Below are 20,153 nucleotides of genomic sequence, written 5' to 3'. Positions count from 1 at the left end.
ATGACCAAAATACTCCTAGACACACATGCCAACTCTCTTTATCTCACAATGATAAGTGTGGCCCCCAGTTATCAGGAGTAAGCAAGCAAATAATTTTAGAGGAAAATAAAAACGCTATTGGGGATCGAGTGGGACTCACACTTTTATCGTAGTGAGATAGAGGGAAACCTGACATGTTAGTCCATGGGTATTTTTGCCATATAACATGGTAAATGGGCTTTAGGCTGAAAGTAATGGTGTCTGGTGGCATTTTTTAGCATGCGCCTAATAGAGTGATGGCATTTTTGAGCAATTGAAACTCCTAGTGGCAAAACTGGGTAGTGACACACAAGTAGTGGCATAAATAATAAAAACCCCAAAAAATAACATCCACGGTACCAAGTCAATATCATTATAATCATCATGCAATCTCTTTTTATACCATATATTTTTTACTGTGAAAGTTTAGAGTGTTTTCAGTTAACTTGGTCAAACTTTATAAAGTTTGACTTAGGTCAAAGCTAATATGCAGAGTAAATAAAAATGAAGGGAGTATAATGCATGCCAAGATAAACCCAAACAATTAGTTGACACTCTTTCTACGTGTCTTCTAGCTTGAAAAGTGTTCCTTTCAGCATGAAAGAAGCAAAAATGAATTAGTTACATTGTTATAAGGTGGGCATGAGTACAAAAGGAGTGATTAAATTAGAGCAAGTCCAACAACTCCCTTATTCATTAAAAAAAATTGTTTACGGGAATTTGGGGCAAAAACCCTCTCAAATAGTTCTCGTAAATCATCCACATCTTAAGGGGATCCTGTAAACTAGGTCCTTTTTTCCCCTCGGGTTTACGGGAAGATAATCCTCCGGTGTAATTTTGGTGGGCTAGAAACAACCTGAAACTTTACTGTGCGCCCTGCTGGAAAGTTGACATGCCGCCACCTGGGCCACGCCCGCACCGCCCCTCGCCGGCGGCCGTCACACGTGTCACTGAATGGCAGGTCCTAGGCCATTATCTATTTTTTAAATTTAAAATAAATAAAAAAAATTTAGGGGAAGAAGTTTGCGGGAACTAACAAAAGTAGCTCTTGAGCAACTTCCCCTGAATTTTAGGGTCATCCCATAAAACCAGTTTTACGGGAAGTTTTTTAAGAAAGTTGTTGGAGTTGCTCTTAAGGACTAAAGTAATACTAATATAAAATCCGATCGATTCCTCCAGTCAACAAAGACACTGATTGGGATCATGCAAATTAAGGCATAAGGATCATAGTTACCAAAACTCATGGAGACGTGGCAGGTAGAATGAGAGGAGGCTTCAGATGGAAAAAAAAAGGAAAAAAGAAAACGAAAAAAAGAGGCTATGATACACTCTGTGGGGTAGCTAAAGTTAGCTAAATAAAGTTATTCCAAACACATGGCTGGAGTAAGAGTAGCTTTATTATATTCCAAGCCCATCGTGTAAGCAAGAGGACCTTTGGCTAGCCAGCTGAAATCCCACACATGCACGGACAGACAGATCTCCATCGTCTGTCTTCTTCCTCCATCGTCTCCTGCCTGAAGCAAAGCCTAGGGAGGAGCAGCAGCAGCAGAAGAACAACAAGAATTCCTGGTACGTACATGGCAAATAAACTTGTACGCAGTAGCAGTTTTATAGTTAATTTTGGTCCTAAACCAACTCATGCGGTGATATTGGTGTGTTGTAATCTGTCCTTTTCAATGGATTTTTTTATCTACGTGCCAATCACTGGACTTGTCTGATACTAACAAACCTTTGTTTTTTCCTAGCATTGGACAAATTTGTCTAGTGATATAATCCTAGTCGCTAGGTGACCTCTTCTAAACAAATATGACCTTCTAAAGTTTACTGGCAACTCACTCGTGAGCACTACCAATGTACGGTGACCACAATAGTGCTTGCTAGTTTTAGTGAGCAACTATATATGTTTGTTTAGAAAGACAAGAGCGAATGGCTAGAATAGCAACTTCTTATGCACATAATTTGTTGTTTTTCCACAGGGCATACTCGCAAAAAAAAAATCCACAGGGCAATGGAATGCGTGTTTTTGCATCAAAATTAAAGATCACATTTAGTATTCAGTCATGAAAATTGTCTAATGATGAGAATTTATGTTAAGCCATGGTCAAGCAATGTTAAGCTCACCTAGTAGTCATTCTACATTGGTGGGTAGTCTTACTATACCCACACATATGTTTCTTTCAGGGTGGATTACGGGGGGCGGAGAAGGAGGCATGGAGCACCATTTAGGCAATCTGAGTGAGTTGTGGAAGAGCCCTAGAGGAACAGTGGTTCGTATTGAGGTGCTTGCATTGGTGGCCATTGCCCTCTCCTTCTTTTATGTGGCTTTTGGGTCCAGCCGCCGCTGGTCCAACCACTGGATGGTTCAAAAAGGTGTCTTGGTTGCAAATGCATTATCATTGTCCCTCGGGACATACAGCATTGGCTTAATGCAGTCCTCGTCGGTGAAGAGTGAGATGTACCCCATCTGGGCCGTATCCTTGCTCACCCTCTTCGGCAGCATTGACTCAATCAGTGGGTACAACCTTGACCACAACAGCCAGTTCCTGAAGTTGCTATACCAGCTCTGCCTCTATTGTGGATATGTCCTACTAATTGGTATCTCCACCATCTCCACTGATGTAGGTAACATTGCAATTGGTGTTCTGTGTGCCATCACTTTCATTAAGGGCTTTCACAGATCACTAGCAAGTGTGTTGCCAAGCAGATTGCGGAATGTGAACAAATTGATTGCTGATTACATGGGAGAGAGCCATTCAAGAAGTCATGATGGTGACGTCATTATGAGAGATTACCCTAAGTACGTGGTCGACTGGCCCCTAGACCATTTCAGAAAAAGAAACAACATATTGGAGGGTAATAAAGTCATCACTACAAACAAGATATGGCTTCGCACCCTCACTTCATCAGGACGAAACACTGATTCTTACAGGGATGTTTGTTGCAACGGCGTTTCTTTGGGTTCGCATGTGCTGAGTCCCGCCTTGATGAGACCGAGGATTTTGTCAACAAAGGCCTGCTTGTACAAAGGGATGATGGTACTGTTGACTATGAGAGGGCATTTAACGTCATCGAGGTTGAGTTGTATTTTCTCTATGACATATTTTTCACCAACAATGCCTTCCTTCATTACTATGAGTCGAAAGTTGCAACAATTTGGACATTTGCCTCAATCATTGGCATAATATTTGTGGGAGTTGTGACTATCATACCTGGGGCAAGAACAACACATATTTCTGGCGACACTATTGTTGTGACGACCACATCATATGACCTTGTCATCACTCTAGTAATACTGGTCTCCATTGCTTTGCTCCAAGTGATGCAGTTGGTACGGTGTTGGACATCCAACTGGTCTAAAGTTGCCCTTGTGTGTCAGTCTATCAGAAATGGAGACGGGGGCTGCCAAATGAGGTTTAAAGCGTTTATGACCAAGATTAATTTTTTCGCCGGCTATGTCTGGCAACGTAAGCTTGGACAATATTCATTTGTTGAAGCAATCAGCACAAAAGAGTGTGTGTTGGCCACGTTTGTGAAACGTGCGTTTAAGGAATGCATCACTTTTTCAAGGATATTTGGGTTGCGGTACATTGAGCAAGTTTATGAGGAAATGTTTGGCAGTCCTACAGGCAATCATGTTCTGTTGACCGCACACGTGAAGGAAGCCATTGTTGACTCTTATATGCGCCTCTGCCTTATTGACAATGGTGATCTAGGTACTTGGTCTTGGACTTGGCCGACAATTGGTGTCTTTTCGGAGAGGAAAAATGGACCGAGAACTATTATGGCTTGTCACATTGCGACTTGTTACCTGGAAATGGGGCAGTCAAAAAACAAGAAGTGGCTTGATGAGCACCCTGTAGAAGAAGAGAGGGAGAAGCTAGCAGTGTATTTTGATGTTGCCACAACGTTGTCCAAGTACTATGCACACTTGATTGTCTCCGCGCCACAGTTGCTTCCTCCGAACCCCTTGGAGACAAAATCTGCTTATAGTGCAGCTGCACGGGAAGCAAGACATTTACTACGTGGGGCGGAAGACAAATATGAGGCAATGAAACATATGGACTCAACAACAGGGGTGATTACTAATGAAGAAGAATCAGATTTCTCCAAGGAAGAATCAGTTTTCCGGAAGGGCATGGACCTAGGGAGGAGTCTCGAAAACCAGCCTGTGTTTGTTCTGTGGGAGGAGCTGGCAAGATTCTGGGCCAATAGGTTGCTCTATGCCGCGCCTTCCGATAATGTGAAGGAGCACATTGATCATCTCTCACGGGGTGGTGAGTTCATCACGCATCTCTGGGCTCTGCTGTTTCATGCCGGCATAGTCAATGCCGACCAATTCGAGCAAAAGCAGGTAACACCTTCCTTCTGAAATGTCTTAATTAGTAGTATCACTTATGTTTCACGTATACTAATGCTCGATCATTCATTCATTCAATCAAACTTTTAACCAAGTGTGGCCACATATATTGTATTACTACCAGTATATATCATATATTAGGTTAGACTATATTTTGTTTAGGCGGGTAGAGTACAAATGAGAGTGATGAAATTAAGAACTAAGATCAAGTCTAGTTGATCCCCCAAAAGTTATATCTGGGGCATAAATTTTTGTTTCGAGGAATTAACACCCATCTAGCAGATCCCTCATTTCCTTTAGTCCCTCAAAAAAATAGCTTTTTATCTCTCAAACATTTTCCCTCTACCTCATTTTTGCTCCAAGAAGAGCAATTCTCAGTAAAAAAATATGGGGAGGCCGCTCCCCTCCCGCATTCATGTTGTGGCGGATGGGGCACCGACCAAGATTTTGTTCCATGGAGTCCCATGAAGGTTGGAAATCCAACTTGCCCGATTCATTTTTGGCCAAATAAATACTCCCTCCGTTTCTAAATATAAGTCTTTTTAGAGATTTCAAATGGACTACCACATACGGATGTATGTAGACATATTTTAAAGTGTAGATTCACTCATTTTACTCCGTATGTAGTCACTTTTTGAGATCTCTAGAAAGACCTATATTTAGGAACGAAGGGAGTAGAAAAGTGGGACCAACACAATGAGCAAGAGATGTGTGGAAAACCCCTTCTTTTTGGGTTTCGCAACAACTTGGGTGAAATGGGTTTCTACCGGGAAACCATGGTCGAGTTTTCGACCTTGCTTACTGGTCGAGCCAATGTAATGTATTGAGATTGGCTAGCCTCCGGCTATAAAACCCGGTGCCGCCGACCGCAAAACCTAGCCCACCCCACCACCCATCCATTTTCGTCGTTGCCGCCCCCAATTTGGGTTGCTGCCGCCGGGCTCTAGGTCATGTCCACCGCTTGACTATGGACACCGCCGAGCTCGACCTCGTGGTCGTGGCCGCCGCTCGACATCTGTCGCCTCCCGATCCCCGCGCCGCCACCACCTCCCCCGTCATCGTCGTCGACGAGCACCCGCGGCGCCTCACATCACATGTCGCAGCCGCCACTGAAGTACCATGATGTGAGGCTCCGTCCGTGGGGAAAGTGGGCGCATATATAAGATATGTAACCCGGAGTACCCAGACGCGTCGACATGTGTGTGAATTGGCATGTTTGCCAATGTAGAAGAAGCAGTGCACGCCTATGATACCTCCACGCTCAGCTTCTTCTGGAGCAGGGCGAAGCTAAACTTCCTCATCGACACCTCGGCAGCGGCCGCCATCTCGCCTCCAGCTATGAGGGTCGCCTCCTGGGCTGAGGAGAAGGAGCATCGAGCGGCCGAGCTGTAGCTTGCGGCCAAGCGCGCTCATGTCGTCTTCGTGGCCACTCTCCTTTTGAGGAGCATCCGTAGATCCTCACTCAGAACAACGCGTTCTTTGAGTCCGTAGGGAACGCACACACGATTTTCCGCCTCAAAGCCGAGCGTGAGGAGATGTTGGAGGGTCTTCACGAGCTCGTAAACGACGAGGAGGAGAAGGACAACTTAATGCCATGGAGTCGGTCCACCGCCAACTACCACGAGGCCGGCCCCTTGGAGCTCCGAGTCGGACTTCTCTGAGGAGTAGAGCTCCTTTGTACTGTACTTCTATTTAGTTTATTATCTCGATGATTAGCTAGTTCAGTGTCGAGATAGTGTTAGTAGGTAATAGACTATTCAATTATGTTAGGTATGATATTAATGTGCTACCATTGTTTAATTATGCAATGGAGTTGTTTAAATTTGTGTTTGAAATGAACTTGTGTGACAAAATTGTTTTGGGATCTTTTTTTTGAGGCATTAAGCTTTGAGGATCAACTAGATGGACGAAAAGTTAATCCTTCAAAAAATGAGGAATTGAAGAATGGTGGATTAAGTTTTGAGGGATCGGCTAAAGTAATCTAAGAATAAATTTGAATCCACTCAACAAGTACTGAACATTTTTCTAAAAATATCCCCATTTCAGTCGAACAAGTTTGGTAGAGAGAAAAATATGACGAATGACATAACTTTCCTTCTTTTTCCTTACATACTAGACGAGTGTCAGTGTGTTACTTAATTATTCAGCTAGAAATATAACTTGTAATGTGAATTAATTGGGCAACCATGTGCTCCAGGTCCTACGGGAACACTGGTGACCACCAAGATCGATGTTGCCGCCACTGAGCTCATTGAAAGTCACACACATCCTATTATGTGGTCGATTAATTGCTTGCTCGGATTTTACTCATATTGTTGTAATATCTCGTAATGTAATGTAATGCAAGCCTGTGGGAGGCTGGGTTGGCCGTTTTTTTTTCCTTTAATTATGTGTATGTGTGGATTTGGGGTTTGTGCAAGTACACAAACAAGTACTATGTAATATGTGTATAAATTATACTAGAGTGGGAAAATATACATTATATGTTTATTCTTTCATATATTATTAAAAAGTGCAATTACTGTGCAAATTGTGTGCATGTTTTCGTCATCATTTGTTATAAGTTTTTTTATTTTCTTTCTTCTGCAAGGGTAATAGCAAGGCCACCAATTCATTCCTTTTTTAGGAAACTTTTTTAGTTTTTATTTTGCTTTATTATAGGGGGCAAGAAGAAGGCTGGATGAAGAAGAAGGCAGCTGGGCCTTTGGATCTCGATCGGACAGTGGAGAGCGATTTGACTAAACGCAAGGAAAAAAAAATTCAGGCGTCTATTTATTAGTTGGCCCTATATAACCGGAATGAATGAATTATTGTCCACCGTGAGCTGCAACTTTTAAACACAACTAGTTGGTACTTCGTATGCAAATTTAGAATTTGTTAGAACAAGAAGAACTGTACTGGGTGCAATGTGGCAGAGTTAACTAGCTACGCCACAAAGACTGTAATACTGCACTTTTTCATGGATTCGCCTCTGCCAGAAGGAGGGGGAACTTTATCAAGAAACTGAGAAACGATAGTGGTGACTAGGTAGAGGATCCAGATGATTTAAAGAACCTGGCGGTGGAGTACTTCAAAACACTGTTCACGTCAGGCGTCCTACATGCTGATCTGGACGTGCTAGCAAAGGGGCCAATGGCTCCTGTGCGACGTTCTTCATGCGAATTGGAAGGAGGATGTAGTTCGAATGAATGGCTGTGATGCGACGTTTTTGAAGCCAACAGTAGCTCCAATGCGACATGGCTCTGTTTAACCATGAAATGAAAAACACGAGGGGTTAGCGATTTGAGTTATGACACGCGGGACCCGCCAGTTACTCGCATGCGGGTGGGACCCACAACTTATCCACACAAGCATGCCCGTGCTCATCAGCGTGCCCCGACCCGAGCCAGCCATGAGCCCGACCCAGCCCCCCCTCCATTGCTTGCCCTGCCCCTTTCCTTTCCCACCTTCTTCTTCCTCTGCTCCGGCAACGAAGCGCGCCGCCGGCGAGTGCTGTCTAGCTCGACTTCGGCCTCCCGCCAATCATGGACGCACTACGGTCCACTGCCGTTGACAAGATGCCCCGATTGCCCGCGCATGGAGCCTCTGAAGCGTTTGACTTGTGTGAGGGAAGAAAATGGCAACCGTGGGCGCGAGTTTGTGAAATGCTTGAGCAAGCCACAGCCGGGGCAGGTTAGATCTGTGTTCTTGACCAATCGTATGGTCTAATTTCTCCTGATTTCTTTCTTTTTTCCTCGAATTAGGGCAGTGGATCTGGGTGGTGGATTTAGGATTCATGCGCCGCCGGCCCCCTGTTTTTCAGGTTCTGAAGAAATGTGGGCATTTTGAGTGGCTCGATGACTATGTAGAAAGGTTGAAATTGGAGGCATCAACCCCAACCCAAGAGCTCAATTTTGGGGGGCGGCTTGCCGTGGAACAAGCCCCCAATTTGGCGGACAGAGCCGATCCGATGATGCACAGTGCAGAACTGAAGTGTGAATTGAAGAAAATGGGCAAGCAACTAAAGCATCTGATCGATTTAAAGCAGCAAGCAAATATGATGGCTGGAGCATTTTATTGTTGTGTCATTGTTATGGGTTTATTTTACTTGATGTTCATCAATCGCTAGAATTTGTTAGAGTTTCAATTAGTGTGTCAGCTAGTTTTAGGGGTTCTCTAATTTCAGTTATTGTGTCTATAGCTAGTAGTGCCCAGTAGTTTGAGTTAGCCAGGGATCATTTGTTAGATGAATTTGAATTTGTGTGAAGCAAAACTTTCTTGAATTATTGTAATGATATTCTCAAGGGCCCTATTCAGTGTTCATGCTCTGTTCTGTTTTTGTTCTTCAGTTAACAGAGTACACACCCAAATTCAGTTTCTAGTAAAAAAACAAAACTGGGCTGCCGAATAGATGTTGGGCCGTGAGAAAATAACCATGCCCAAATAGAGACCAGCCCACCCACGTAGGGGCACCAGCCCACCTCTAACTTCGGCAAATAAAACACCAAATTAGTTTTACTTTGGCCTTTTTCTTGCAAATAAAATGTTACTTGTTTTTACTTTGGCCTTTGTGTAAAGCATCCTAAATGTATTTTCCCAATCACCATATAAATTTTTCATTGCCCTTTGTTTTGCCTTCCACACTGTGGTATATTTCAGTTTAATGGGGTACATCTTTTCCAAGTCTACTTTGAGTTTCTTGGCAGTAGTGTTTGGTGTTTTGGCTAAAATTGAGGTGATCTTTTCTGCAACTCAAAGTTGTGATGTCATGGTTGATACTCTCTGTGAACTTGTAATACAAGTATGTTGATTGGGGATTTGGTTAACCCTGACAGTACTTCCATCAGGTTGCAGTCTAGCAGATATGTACCACTTGCAAGGCTTGACACTACCATCAAATCCTCTGCACCTCGCATAAAACTTCTTTCTATCAGTCCAAACAGTCTTGGCATCAAACTCATGTTTCACTGCATAAGTCTTGAAACACATCCTAAACTCCTTCATGCTTGGGAACAACTTGCCTACTTCAATGACAGGGTTTTCTTTGTCATACACATGCGCCAGCTCATCATCATGTGCATCATCTACTTCATCTGCAGCTTGTTCCATCAACTGTCCATCTACATCTTCATCAGCATTAGCAGGCAAACTAGATTCGCCCCTCTCCTGCTTATCTCTGTCATCGACTGGAATGCCAAAAAGTTTGGCCATCTCAATGTCAGGCATTGGTGCAATGACCAAATCAGTAGGCTCATCTAATTCAACTACATTCCAATCAACAGTTGCTGCAGTTTCAGTTCCAGTTCCAGTCACCTGTCCCTCTTCGACTATTACTGTAAGTTCAGTACACATGGGAACAATGGCCTCTGTGTAGCCCAATCATCATCTACCATCTGCGCAGCCAAGTGTGATGACACATATCCAACCTTCAAAAAAATATTCACATCAAAATTAGCCCGTTTGCTTGTCCAGCCGTTTTGCCGATCGATTTCTTCAACAATCTGTTCACCATCTTCTATTCTCACATACTCTCCTTTCCAATCATCAAACCGCAACAGTGATACTTCTTGCTCTGGACCCCAAACAATATTCTCCCCAATTTTTTCCACCCATTTCTTCACTGCCTTCTCTCCCATGTTCTGTAGAACTTGTGGATCAATCTCTGTATACTCAACCTCCCATTTAACAATTGTGTCTCTCTGAATGTCCTGTATGCTACCATCAACTAATTTTGCCTTTGATGGAAAGAAATTGACCGTCAATTCGAAGGTCCGAGCGGCAGCATCCCCTCTGTCAGTGGCGGACAGTGTGAGCCCGTGAGAAAGAGCAAACGAGGCCCTAATTGCATGCAAAATTGGATCGGAGAGAGGCGCATTACCTATTCGAAGTTGAATCTGGCGGCTCCATCTCAGTATGCCCACGGGCTCCCCTCACAACCTATCGATTCAACAAGCGAAAAAAGATGAAACGAGCTGAGATCTACGGGCCCGAGAGAGGAACTGGACTAGGGTTCGAATTCACTCACCATTTTCTAAGGACGAAGGCTCCGCCGCCGTTGAGAACGAGGGCTCCGCCGCCGCCGCCGAGAACGCAAGATCCGCCGCCACCGGAGAAGAAGGGGGGGGGGCAGAGTGGCGGGCCCGGCACGGTCGGGCGGCAGGGCACGGTCAGCTGTTTTGAGGACCAATTAAGTTGGACCCACATGTCCTAACATAAACGGGCTTGGTTGACGACCAATTTAACCCCATTTAACACCCCATGTGGCCCTGGGCTATTTACACGCTCAAATGTGTCGCATCACAGCCATTCATTCGAACAACGTCGCACTCCTTCCAATTCACATCAAAGATGTCGCACAGGAGCTATTGGCCCGCTAGCAAAGGTAAAACCAAAGGTGAGCCGGGCCATGAATGACATGTTAACAACAGAATATACTCGAGATGAAGTTAAGAATACCCTTTTTAGCATGGGGATTTCAAAGCCCCCGGTCCGGATGGATTACACGCAGTTTTCTATACAAGATTCTGACACATCTTATTGGGGATGATCTTATTGATGAAGTCTTATTGGCAGTTAACTCAAAGAAGATTCCGGATGGGTGGAATGAAACTACAATAGTCATGATTCCAAAAAATGACAGCCCCGATCATATCATGTAGTGTCCAATAAGTTTATGCAACGTCGAGTATAAGGTGATTTCAAAATTCCTTGCGAACCGACTCCAGGTATTTTTTGCCTGAGCTAATTTCTCCGATGCAAAGTGCTTTTGTATCGGAAAGGTTGATTACTGATAATTTCCTTGTCGCTTATGAGAGCTATCATACCATTAAAAATAATAGGCATGGAAAGTCTGGAAATTGTGGGGTAAAATTGGACACGCACAAGGCATATGACAGAGTGGAATGGTGTTTTCTTGAAAGGGATTTTAATTCAGCTCGGTTTTGATTTGGAATGAGTAAAACTTATCATGGAGTGTCTAACATCGGTCACTTAATTATAGGGTGAGACTGAATAATGATGTTTCTGGTAGCTTTGCTCCTTCGACGGGACTCCGCTAGGGAGACCCCCTCTCATCATACCTATTCTTATTGTGTGCTGAAGGCCTTACTAGTCTCCTGATGCATGAAGAGGAGACTGGAAATTTGACAGGGGTGAAACTTTGTAGAGGGGCTCCTAGTATGTCACATTTGCTATTTGTCGATGTCTCGTTCATTCTTATGAAAGCAGATGAAAACAATGTTGCCAATCTGTGAAGGGCTTTGGATGAATATTCTGCGGCGTCGGGTCAATTGGTAAGCGAGGCAAAATCCTTGTTCCTCTGTTGAATCTAAAGCTTAGGCAGGAGGCGTATCGCCTGAGTTTCCGTGTCCGAGGGGGCGTTACGGAGGGGAGGGCGTAACACGCAGGCAGCAAAGAAAGGCCACGCGGCGGCAAGCCATTGGCCAGGCTACGTGTTCCCCGTCTTGGTCTTCTTCTTCTTCTTCTTCCTCCCTCCCCCTTGGCTGGATTGGAATTGGATGGGAGGCAAATCAAATCGAATCGAATCCAACGGGACGGGTGGGCTGAGATCTACCCTCACCTCGTAGGAAGGAAGTGGCCGCCGGCGAGCGGTACCTCGAAAGACGGACAAGAGATGGCGTGGCGGCTGGCACTGCCGCTGCTGCTCTTCTACTCCCCCATCCTCCTCTGCTCCTCCCAAGGTAAATCCTCTTGTCTTGTCTTGTCTTCTCCTCCGATCCATGCCCCCGACCCAACTAGCTAGCGCTCTTCAGTACATACATACATACATACATAGATTCGCTCTGCTCCGCTCCGCTCCGCTCCTAGTTTTCGTTTTACCTTACCTATGTCATTAGATTATCTATGTATGCAAGGGGACTATTAGCGGTAGCGCCCCCATAACATTAGAATTTAGAATGCTGATGGGATCTTGCTTGGTTGGGGTTGGTTGGTATGCAAGGGGAGGGTACACTCACCTCACCTCCCCTCCCCTCCATGGCCTGCCCATGCTCTTCCTCTTCTTGTGAGTGCAACACCTCCCCCATCCTTGGGAACGAGGAGCACAAGCAGAGAGAGGATTCTAACCAATTACTGATGAAAACCAACTTATCGTCTTGTCAGACTTCTTACCAACTCCTCATCTACTTACTCCACCAATTAACATACATGTTCGTTTTCACACATCAACCCTGTGTGTAGATTCTTCACCCTTCTCTTCTCTTCTTCTGTTACCTACAACACCAGTGTTTCTTCTTCTTCTTTCTTTTTTTACAATAGAAAATCCTTGCTCCAGAACAGAGCGCTGCAACGACACTAAATCATAACCTGTATTCTTTTTCCTTCCCATTCTCCACAAGTCCAAGACAATGATCCCTCCAAACTGTTCAAGAGCGCCTCCGAGATGATGAGCCTAAGGAAATACGACGGGGCGCTCGGTCTGCTCAACGCTATCCTCGAGCTCGACCCCAACCATTCCGAAGCTTACAGGCAGCGCGCAACAGTGCTTCGTCACAGATGCAGGTAATCATTTTTTTGTCCACTAATCAAGACCTACTTTACTTGTTATTTCTAATTTCGGCTGCCATGTCCGCACTTGTAAGTTGCATATATGCTCCCTCCGTTTTTATTTACTCCGCGTATTAGGTTTGTACACTTTCAACAAGATTTGTTATTGTAAATGTTCATACTGTTCTCTACAAACTTGGTCAAACTTTATATAAAGTTTGACTTCAGTTGAGTAAATAAAAACGGAGGGAGTACAAACATGAGGATGGCTACAAAGGTAGAACTAGTACATCTTCCAAACTGCTCCTTTCTACTGCCCGCCCCCACAAGTAGCTGAGTTTAATGGCGTTCATTTCATATTTTCACTGCTCCTTCTTCCTCAAATCCCTAAATAATGTGCTTTTCTGAACTCTAGACACAAGGAAGCTGAGAGTGACTATAACAAATTCCTGGAGCTCAAGCCCGGGACTGCTTCAGTGGAGAAGGAACTAGCTCAGCTGCTGCAGGCTCAAAACGCATTGGAATCCGCTTATACCCAGTCTGATGCTGGAGAATTCTCAAAAGTCCTGGAGTACGTCAACAAAATCGTGCTCGTCTTTTCTCCAGGTTGCTTAAAGGTATGTTTTAAGGAGTATGTATACTCCACCTATTAATCATGTGCAACCACAAATACTCCGTGCCCTCATGTCTCATTCAGTAAGCCACAGTAACACGACAACTGTTGTTTTTTCAGGCAAAGCTTCTCAAGGCTAAAGCGTTGCTAGCACTGAAAGACTATTCGAATGTTATTTCGGAGACAGGATTTATTCTCAAGGAAGATGAAGATAACTTGGATGCGCTGTTACTTCGTGGTCGAGCATACTATTACCTTGCTGATCATGATGTTGCCAACAGGTAAAGTATTGTCTGCTGCTTTTCATTTGAAAAGGTGCCAGTACAGGCACATAACGCCGGTAAGATTAAGTATTCGCTACACCAATAACAACACTTTCTGTTTAGGCACTATCAGAAAGGCCTACGTCTAGACCCCGAGCATTCAGAATTGAAGAAGGCATATTTTGGGTTGAAAAAACTTCTAAAGAAGACCAAAAGCGTGAGCTTTATTTGATAACTTCTTTATATTGGTTAAACTCTGAGTTCACGACACCGTAACAAGAAAATAAATAAAGTGGTGGGCATGCAGGCTGAAGAAAATGCTGCTAAGAGCAAGTTTCGCGTGGCTGTTGAGGACTACAAGGCAGCACTAGCAATGGATCCAGACCATACTTTGTACAACGTACAACTTCATCTTGGGCTCTGTAAGACTCTGGTTAAACTTGGAAGAGGCAAGGAGGCAATCAGCACCTGTACGGAAGCACTCAGCATAGATGAAGAACTTGTTGAAGCTTTGTCACAGGTAACATTGCTTGCCTGGATTACACACAACCATGCATTCATGTTTAGAATGCAAATATAGAATGTTTCAGATCTTGGTATGCCATGTTTCGGATGCTAGGAACTACCTGCTGGCACAGATACCTGTCATACATGCATCTTGGCTCCTATTGCCTTTTGCGGCTACTTGTCCATATTGGACTATAGCATCAAGGAAATTGTTTGCTGTCAATAGAATTGCAATATCTTGCACTTTCCATATGCTTAGCTTATTATATCTCTAGAGTGCACAAGTAAATTACAACAGATATGGTATTCAGTTTTTCGTTACTGGTGTTATTTCAGGAAATTGAAATTATGCACTATACAACAGAATGAACTTACTCATTATGCCAGATTTTGTAAACCTTTTTTTTGCATCAAAGTACTCTTTATTGCAAGGTAATCACCATATTATCTTTTACAAGAGTATCAACAATCTCTACGGGTGGATCTTCCATCCACCCCGCACGCACCTTACTTCTAGCTAGTTTTGCTAAATCATGGGCAACACAATTAGTCTCTCTAGGAGCATGCTCAAAAATAATATGCGGGAAATCACACGCAAGGTGATATATATCATCAAAAACTGCCGCCGATAGACTGAAAGAGCGGTGAACCTGTTAATTGAACTGTTTCTCATACTTGCTGCAGAGAGGTGAGGCTAAACTTCTAACGGAAGATTGGGAAGGTGCAGTTGAGGATCTAAAAGAGGCTGCCCAAAAATCCCCACAGGTGAATTTTATGCAATATTGCTTTGCTGTCCTGAATTTATCACAGCTGTCCCAAGTATATCACAGCTAAGCTCATTTGTGAGCATATCTTTTTTTTTTTTCTGTTCTAACTGAAGAAGCCTAAGCTCTCAGTCTGTCAGAGCATGCCAATTTCCTTTTAATACTTGCATCTTGCTGTATTTGATTTACTCTCGGATGATGTGCTTCTGTTGGCGTGCATCTTGTTACTCCCATTTCCATTAGGCTGAATACAATTGTCATCTGACGAAATAGGTTTGTTATGCTCAATGAGTAGCCTACATAAGTAAATATCGTTCTCAGTGGACAAATCATGTGTTTTAACTGCTTGGATGGATGACGTACACAGCAATAGATCCTGCATTAGCTACACTTTGGTATAATACGGGGTGCAACTTGTGGTTAAAAGTTAACTCTCTGGCTGAGGTTACACGCACAGTAGAAACTCTGCTGTCATGCTCTGTTTCCTGTCCCTGTCCCCTTTATTATCTTTTGAAATTCCAAAATAAGGATCACGCATCTCCAGTGGATAGTTTTACTTGCAAGCTTGGTTTATGGCTCGTGTGAACAAATGAAGTGTGGTCTGACAGCGAGTTTTCTGTTGACGCTGACTCAGGACATGGCAATCCGAGAAGCGCTCATGAAAGCCGAAAGGCAGCTGAAGCTGAGCAAAAGGAAAGACTGGTACAAGATCCTGGGCATCTCGAAGACAGCGTCGGCCGCGGACATCAAGCGCGCGTACAAGAGGCTGGCGCTGCAGTGGCACCCGGACAAGAACGTGGAGAACCGCGAGGAGGCGGAGAACATGTTCCGAGAGATCGCCTCTGCATACGAGGTACTGTTTTAAGTGATGAAAAGGGAAAGAGAAAAACAAATAGACACAGCAAGATTGATTGAACTAGGTGCGCGGCTTTGATATGATGTTGTTTCTAACTGTATGTGCGTCGTGTATGTGCAGGTGCTTAGCGACGAGGACAAGCGTGTGAGGTACGACCGGGGAGAGGACCTGGAGGAGATGGGCATGGGGGGAGGCGGCGGCGGTGGCTTCGACCCGTTCGGCGGAGGCGGTGGGCAGCAGTACACGTTCCACCACGGCGGTGGGTTCCCCGGCGGCTTCCAGTTCAACTTCGGTTAAAAGCAGGCCAGGCTTACTGTTTAGTTTTCCTGTCCCGGTCTTTGGTTTAGGAGGGAGAGCTTAACGACAACATGTGTTAATTATATATATCTAGCTAAGAGCTTTTACTGTCTTGGCTCTTACTCTGGTTAAAGAAAGTTTTGCTTAAGCACCAATTATACAACAAATTTTCCCTGAGATTAATTGTACTACTGTATTATGATTATAGCTGGTGATTCTGTGATGCATCGACCAGTTGATTGGAAATAAGCTACTCCACTACCATTAGCAATTTGCGGCCTCCTTTTTCCGAAGGAACAAAAAGGAAAAGCGGCTGTTTTGTGGATTGGTTGGCATCAGCTGTTAGTAAGAGTAACGGGGTGGTTGTTCTACGGACAAAGAAATTAACTAATTAATCAATGCTGCTAGTGCTAGGTACGTTAAGATCCAGTAGAGGGTAGTGATCGAGGGAATGGGCTTGAGACAGTGAACTTGAAGAATTGAGGAAGGGACTCGTTTTCTCCCACTCTCTCCCTCGCAAGCGGATAGGGGAACCCTAGGCCGCTGGTCCCCTCCCTTCCTCTTCCAGCAGCTCTCCCCCGCCACCGCCAAGCGGCAGGGCCGTTTCTTCCTCTTAGCTTGGGATCTGGGTTGGCGTGGGACGGCCCACCGGCGGATGCGTCGGGTTGGTGCGGCGCTCAGTGTTCGAGTACGTGCCCTTTATCTGCTATGTTGTACTCCCTCCGTCTCATAATATAAGAACGTTTTTGACACTAGTATAGTGTTAAAAACGTTCTTATATTTTGGGATCGACAACGATGGCCACAAGTGTGGCAGCGTGTGAGTTTGACTCGGCCAAGGTCAAGGACCAGTGTAAGGCTGTGCGGTGACCGTCGACAGCTACTAGGTTGTGTCTCCCTCGATGCACGGGGATTGACTGGGGACGCAGGCGTGGACACCTCCTACCGTGGAGGCTAGGTGTCCTAGATCGTGTCGTGGTGCTGCATTCTGGTCATCCTACTAGGTTTGAAGCAAGTCTGTGAATTGATGAGTAATATGAGTCTTGTGGTTGTTGAAGATAGTTAGAGCTAGGAAGATACTATTCTAATTAGTTATGGAATGAATGAATGTTGTTGGTGTGCTGAAGAGGATGGAATTAGTAAGATGCCGTTGGTAGCTCAAGAGATCCAGTACTAGTGAGCCTGCCTGCCTGCCTGCCTGCTCCTTGTTAGTTACTCCATTAGTGGTAGGCTTGACCGTTGACTGGTGAATTGAATGGAGTTGAATTCAAGCTCCCTCATGAAAGAAAGAAACGAGGTAGGTCTGGTCGTATGGAAGAGCGAGTCAAGGAGTCAAAGGGTCAAAGAGCTTGCAACTTGAAGCAAGATGATGAGAAGAGGGGGAAGAAGAAAGGAAGCTGCCGTCTCCTCTAGTGGTAGTGGGTGAGAGTGACCCCCCGTGCCACTGAGAGAGCAGCAGCAGGTGCAGGTGCCGGGAAGCATCACGCACGCGCAAAATGAGCACCCATCCGCACACGCACACGCGCTCAAGGGAAGCTTCGCCTCCCTCCCTCCACTAGGGTCTAGGGCAGGCCACCCGTGTCCGTGCGCGTCCTGCCGTCTATATAACCTCCACCCCATCCATGGCTTCCCGGCATCCTCAACCGCATCCACTCATCCATCATCACCGAATCTCACCTCCTCCACCAAGCAAACCAAAGGAAGCGAAGCGAAGCAAGCATGTGCCCGGGCCTCCGCAACGCCATGGCCTCGCCCTCCGCCCGCGCCGCGCACGACCACCCCTCCTCCTCCGCAACGTCAACCCCTCCGCCGCATCCATGGCATCGCCGTCGCCCTCCTCGACAACCTCGTCGCCGCCGCGCTCCTCCTCCAGGCCGGCGCTCACGGCGTCGCTCAGCTCGCGGGAGCTGGACTTCGACGCCGACAGCCAGTACGCGCGCAGGATGATGATGGCCAGGGCCAGCTCACCGCCGGACAACTACTCGCCCGACCTCGTCGCCGCCTACGTGCAGGCGCTCTCCTCCCTGCAGCACCAGCAGCAGCACCAGCAACAGCAGCAGAGCAGCGCGCGCGGCAGCACCAAGCCGCCCATGGGGATGGGGGGGCTGAGCGCCCGCGCCGCCGCCTTCACCAACCGGAGCCAGACCTTCGTGCACCGCTCTCCGTCCCCGGCTCCGTCTCTGGCTCCGGCGCGGTCGTTCAAGTCCCCGGCGCCGTCGTCCATGCTGGCGGACTGGGGGTCGCCGGACGGGAAGCTGGACTGGGGCGTGCAGGGCGCGGAGCTGCGCAAGTCCACGTCTTTCGGGGTCAGAAGCAGCAGCAGGACGCATGATGCGACGAGGCAGGAGGACATGTACTCGTCGTGGATGAACGACGGCGGCAGCGACATGCTGGCGGCGCGGTGGTCGGACCTGGAGCAGATGGTCGCCTAGTTAATTAATTCACATTTTCGTTACAGTTTTTGTAGCTGAAGAAGAAATTAAGAAATACTACTCCACTCCACTCCACTCCAGTATATAAGGAGAAACAAAAAGATGGAAGATATGTAATCGTTCTTTGTTTTTTTCAAACATGTTCTGCTCGAACAGTGATAAAAAGAAAATTTCACGCCCAATGATTCATGTGTCGTCTTTGGCTCATTCCAATTTTCTATATGCAGCCGCCCTGGATACAAAGCTGCTCAAAAAAAGTTGAATGAATGAATGATTGAGCACACTTTTAATATTAAAAAATGACAAAACATATACTCTACTAGTAGAGGATGTCGACACGAGGAGGAGACTTTTCCTAATGGATGGGATCGGATGGGATCGGCATTGAGTGAGTAGTGGATGATGAAGGTGAGGTGATGCATCGCTGTCGTTCATTCAACACCATACATACAAAAGCATCATCATATTGCTTTTGCTTCTCCCTTTTCTCAAAACAAATCAAATACATAAAAGGCACATCCTCTAACCAATTCATCGTCATCATAATTTTTCTCTTCTTCAATTCAATGACGAGCGTCACCTTTGCCTTTTCTCTGCAAACTACCTTTCTCTTGCGCCCTCATCCACCCTCTCTTTATAGACTTCGTATTCAATAATGCTAAACATACAAAGAGTTACACGCAATTACATGCTGACTAGGATTTTTTTCATCTACTAACCAATCACAACCTTGCCCCCCCCTCCCCCCCCTGATTTTCAGGGGATGGGCCGCCTCCCCACATATTAACCAATCAAATTAACCCTCTTTGTAAAACCTTGTAACTCGTTTGTACGTGTTGTTGTCGCTTTCGGTGCCATCAAGCCGGAGGGAGCGCTTCAACGCCTTGACCAGACATGCCTCTATGCCCGACTCAGACACACGGTACTCGTAATGCATCGTCTGTACCGTTTGCCATTGACCTCGTCTCACCTATCCTTCTTCATGTTTCCTTCCTTGTCTTGCCCCACCCATCTGTCCATCGTGACGATTGTTTGTGTGCATCCGATCGTTTGCACTAGTTTGTGTTTGATGGGAGTTATTATGAAAATTGACACATGGAGTTCAACGTCGCACTGGGCTATAGAACCTGCTAGTAGCTAAGCTTGTGTGGATATGTGTGTGTATGATCTAACAACATGTCCTTTTGTCTGGACTTCCACTTTCTATGAATTTCCTTTCATATTTAGTTGCCCGTGTGTTTCTTCTACTTTTCTCTTGCAACGTACTAATTATATTCAGTATTGCTATTTCACATCTAGATGTGAGACTAGACGTGAGATACTATCTCACATCTAAACCATTGTCTTGTCGTGTACGTCCTAAACCAATCTCCCTGTCCGCCTCTGTCCACTCCATTTCATTATTTTGGGCTGTGTATCAGCGTTGGATGGGCTGCTTTGTTTGTTTTTTCTTTTTCTATTTTTTTTCTTTATTTTTTGTTTCAAAATCATGAAAAAAATCAAATTCATGTTTTATTATTATTTTTTACTTTTTATTTATTTTTCTCTTTTTTTTATTTTATA

The 20,153-nt window shown here is 45.3% G+C and overlaps 3 protein-coding genes across 3 annotated transcripts; all 3 read left to right on the top strand.

Moving 5' to 3' along the window:
- Positions 1 to 1,489: 1,489 nt before the first annotated feature.
- Positions 1,490 to 6,857, top strand: LOC123076002 (uncharacterized). Its single transcript, XM_044498475.1, has 3 exons — positions 1,490 to 1,587; positions 2,200 to 4,369; positions 6,573 to 6,857. Exons 2-3 carry the CDS (start codon positions 3,338 to 3,340, stop codon positions 6,591 to 6,593), a joined length of 1,053 nt encoding a protein of 350 aa, XP_044354410.1. The 5' UTR covers positions 1,490 to 1,587; positions 2,200 to 3,337; the 3' UTR covers positions 6,594 to 6,857.
- Positions 6,858 to 11,769: 4,912 nt separating this feature from the next.
- Positions 11,770 to 16,336, top strand: LOC123081064 (dnaJ protein P58IPK homolog B). Its single transcript, XM_044504032.1, has 9 exons — positions 11,770 to 12,054; positions 12,712 to 12,874; positions 13,275 to 13,476; positions 13,593 to 13,753; positions 13,859 to 13,952; positions 14,043 to 14,255; positions 14,927 to 15,007; positions 15,641 to 15,859; positions 15,983 to 16,336. The coding sequence occupies exons 1-9, from the start codon at positions 11,988 to 11,990 to the stop codon at positions 16,157 to 16,159; spliced, it is 1,377 nt and encodes a 458-aa protein (XP_044359967.1). The 5' UTR covers positions 11,770 to 11,987; the 3' UTR covers positions 16,160 to 16,336.
- A 1,429-nt stretch (positions 16,337 to 17,765) lies between these two features.
- On the top strand, positions 17,766 to 18,772 carry LOC778413 (zinc finger CCCH domain-containing protein 33). Its single transcript, XM_044504033.1, has one exon. It carries the CDS (start codon positions 17,781 to 17,783, stop codon positions 18,588 to 18,590), a length of 810 nt encoding a protein of 269 aa, XP_044359968.1. The 5' UTR covers positions 17,766 to 17,780; the 3' UTR covers positions 18,591 to 18,772.
- The last annotated feature ends 1,381 nt before the right edge of the window (positions 18,773 to 20,153 follow it).

Source organism: Triticum aestivum, chromosome 3D (genome assembly GCF_018294505.1).
Source record: "Triticum aestivum cultivar Chinese Spring chromosome 3D, IWGSC CS RefSeq v2.1, whole genome shotgun sequence".
In the NCBI taxonomy this organism is placed as follows: Eukaryota; Viridiplantae; Streptophyta; class Magnoliopsida; order Poales; family Poaceae; genus Triticum; species Triticum aestivum.
Note: the sequence above shows the minus strand (reverse complement) of the source record. Positions and strands in the feature narration are given on the sequence as shown.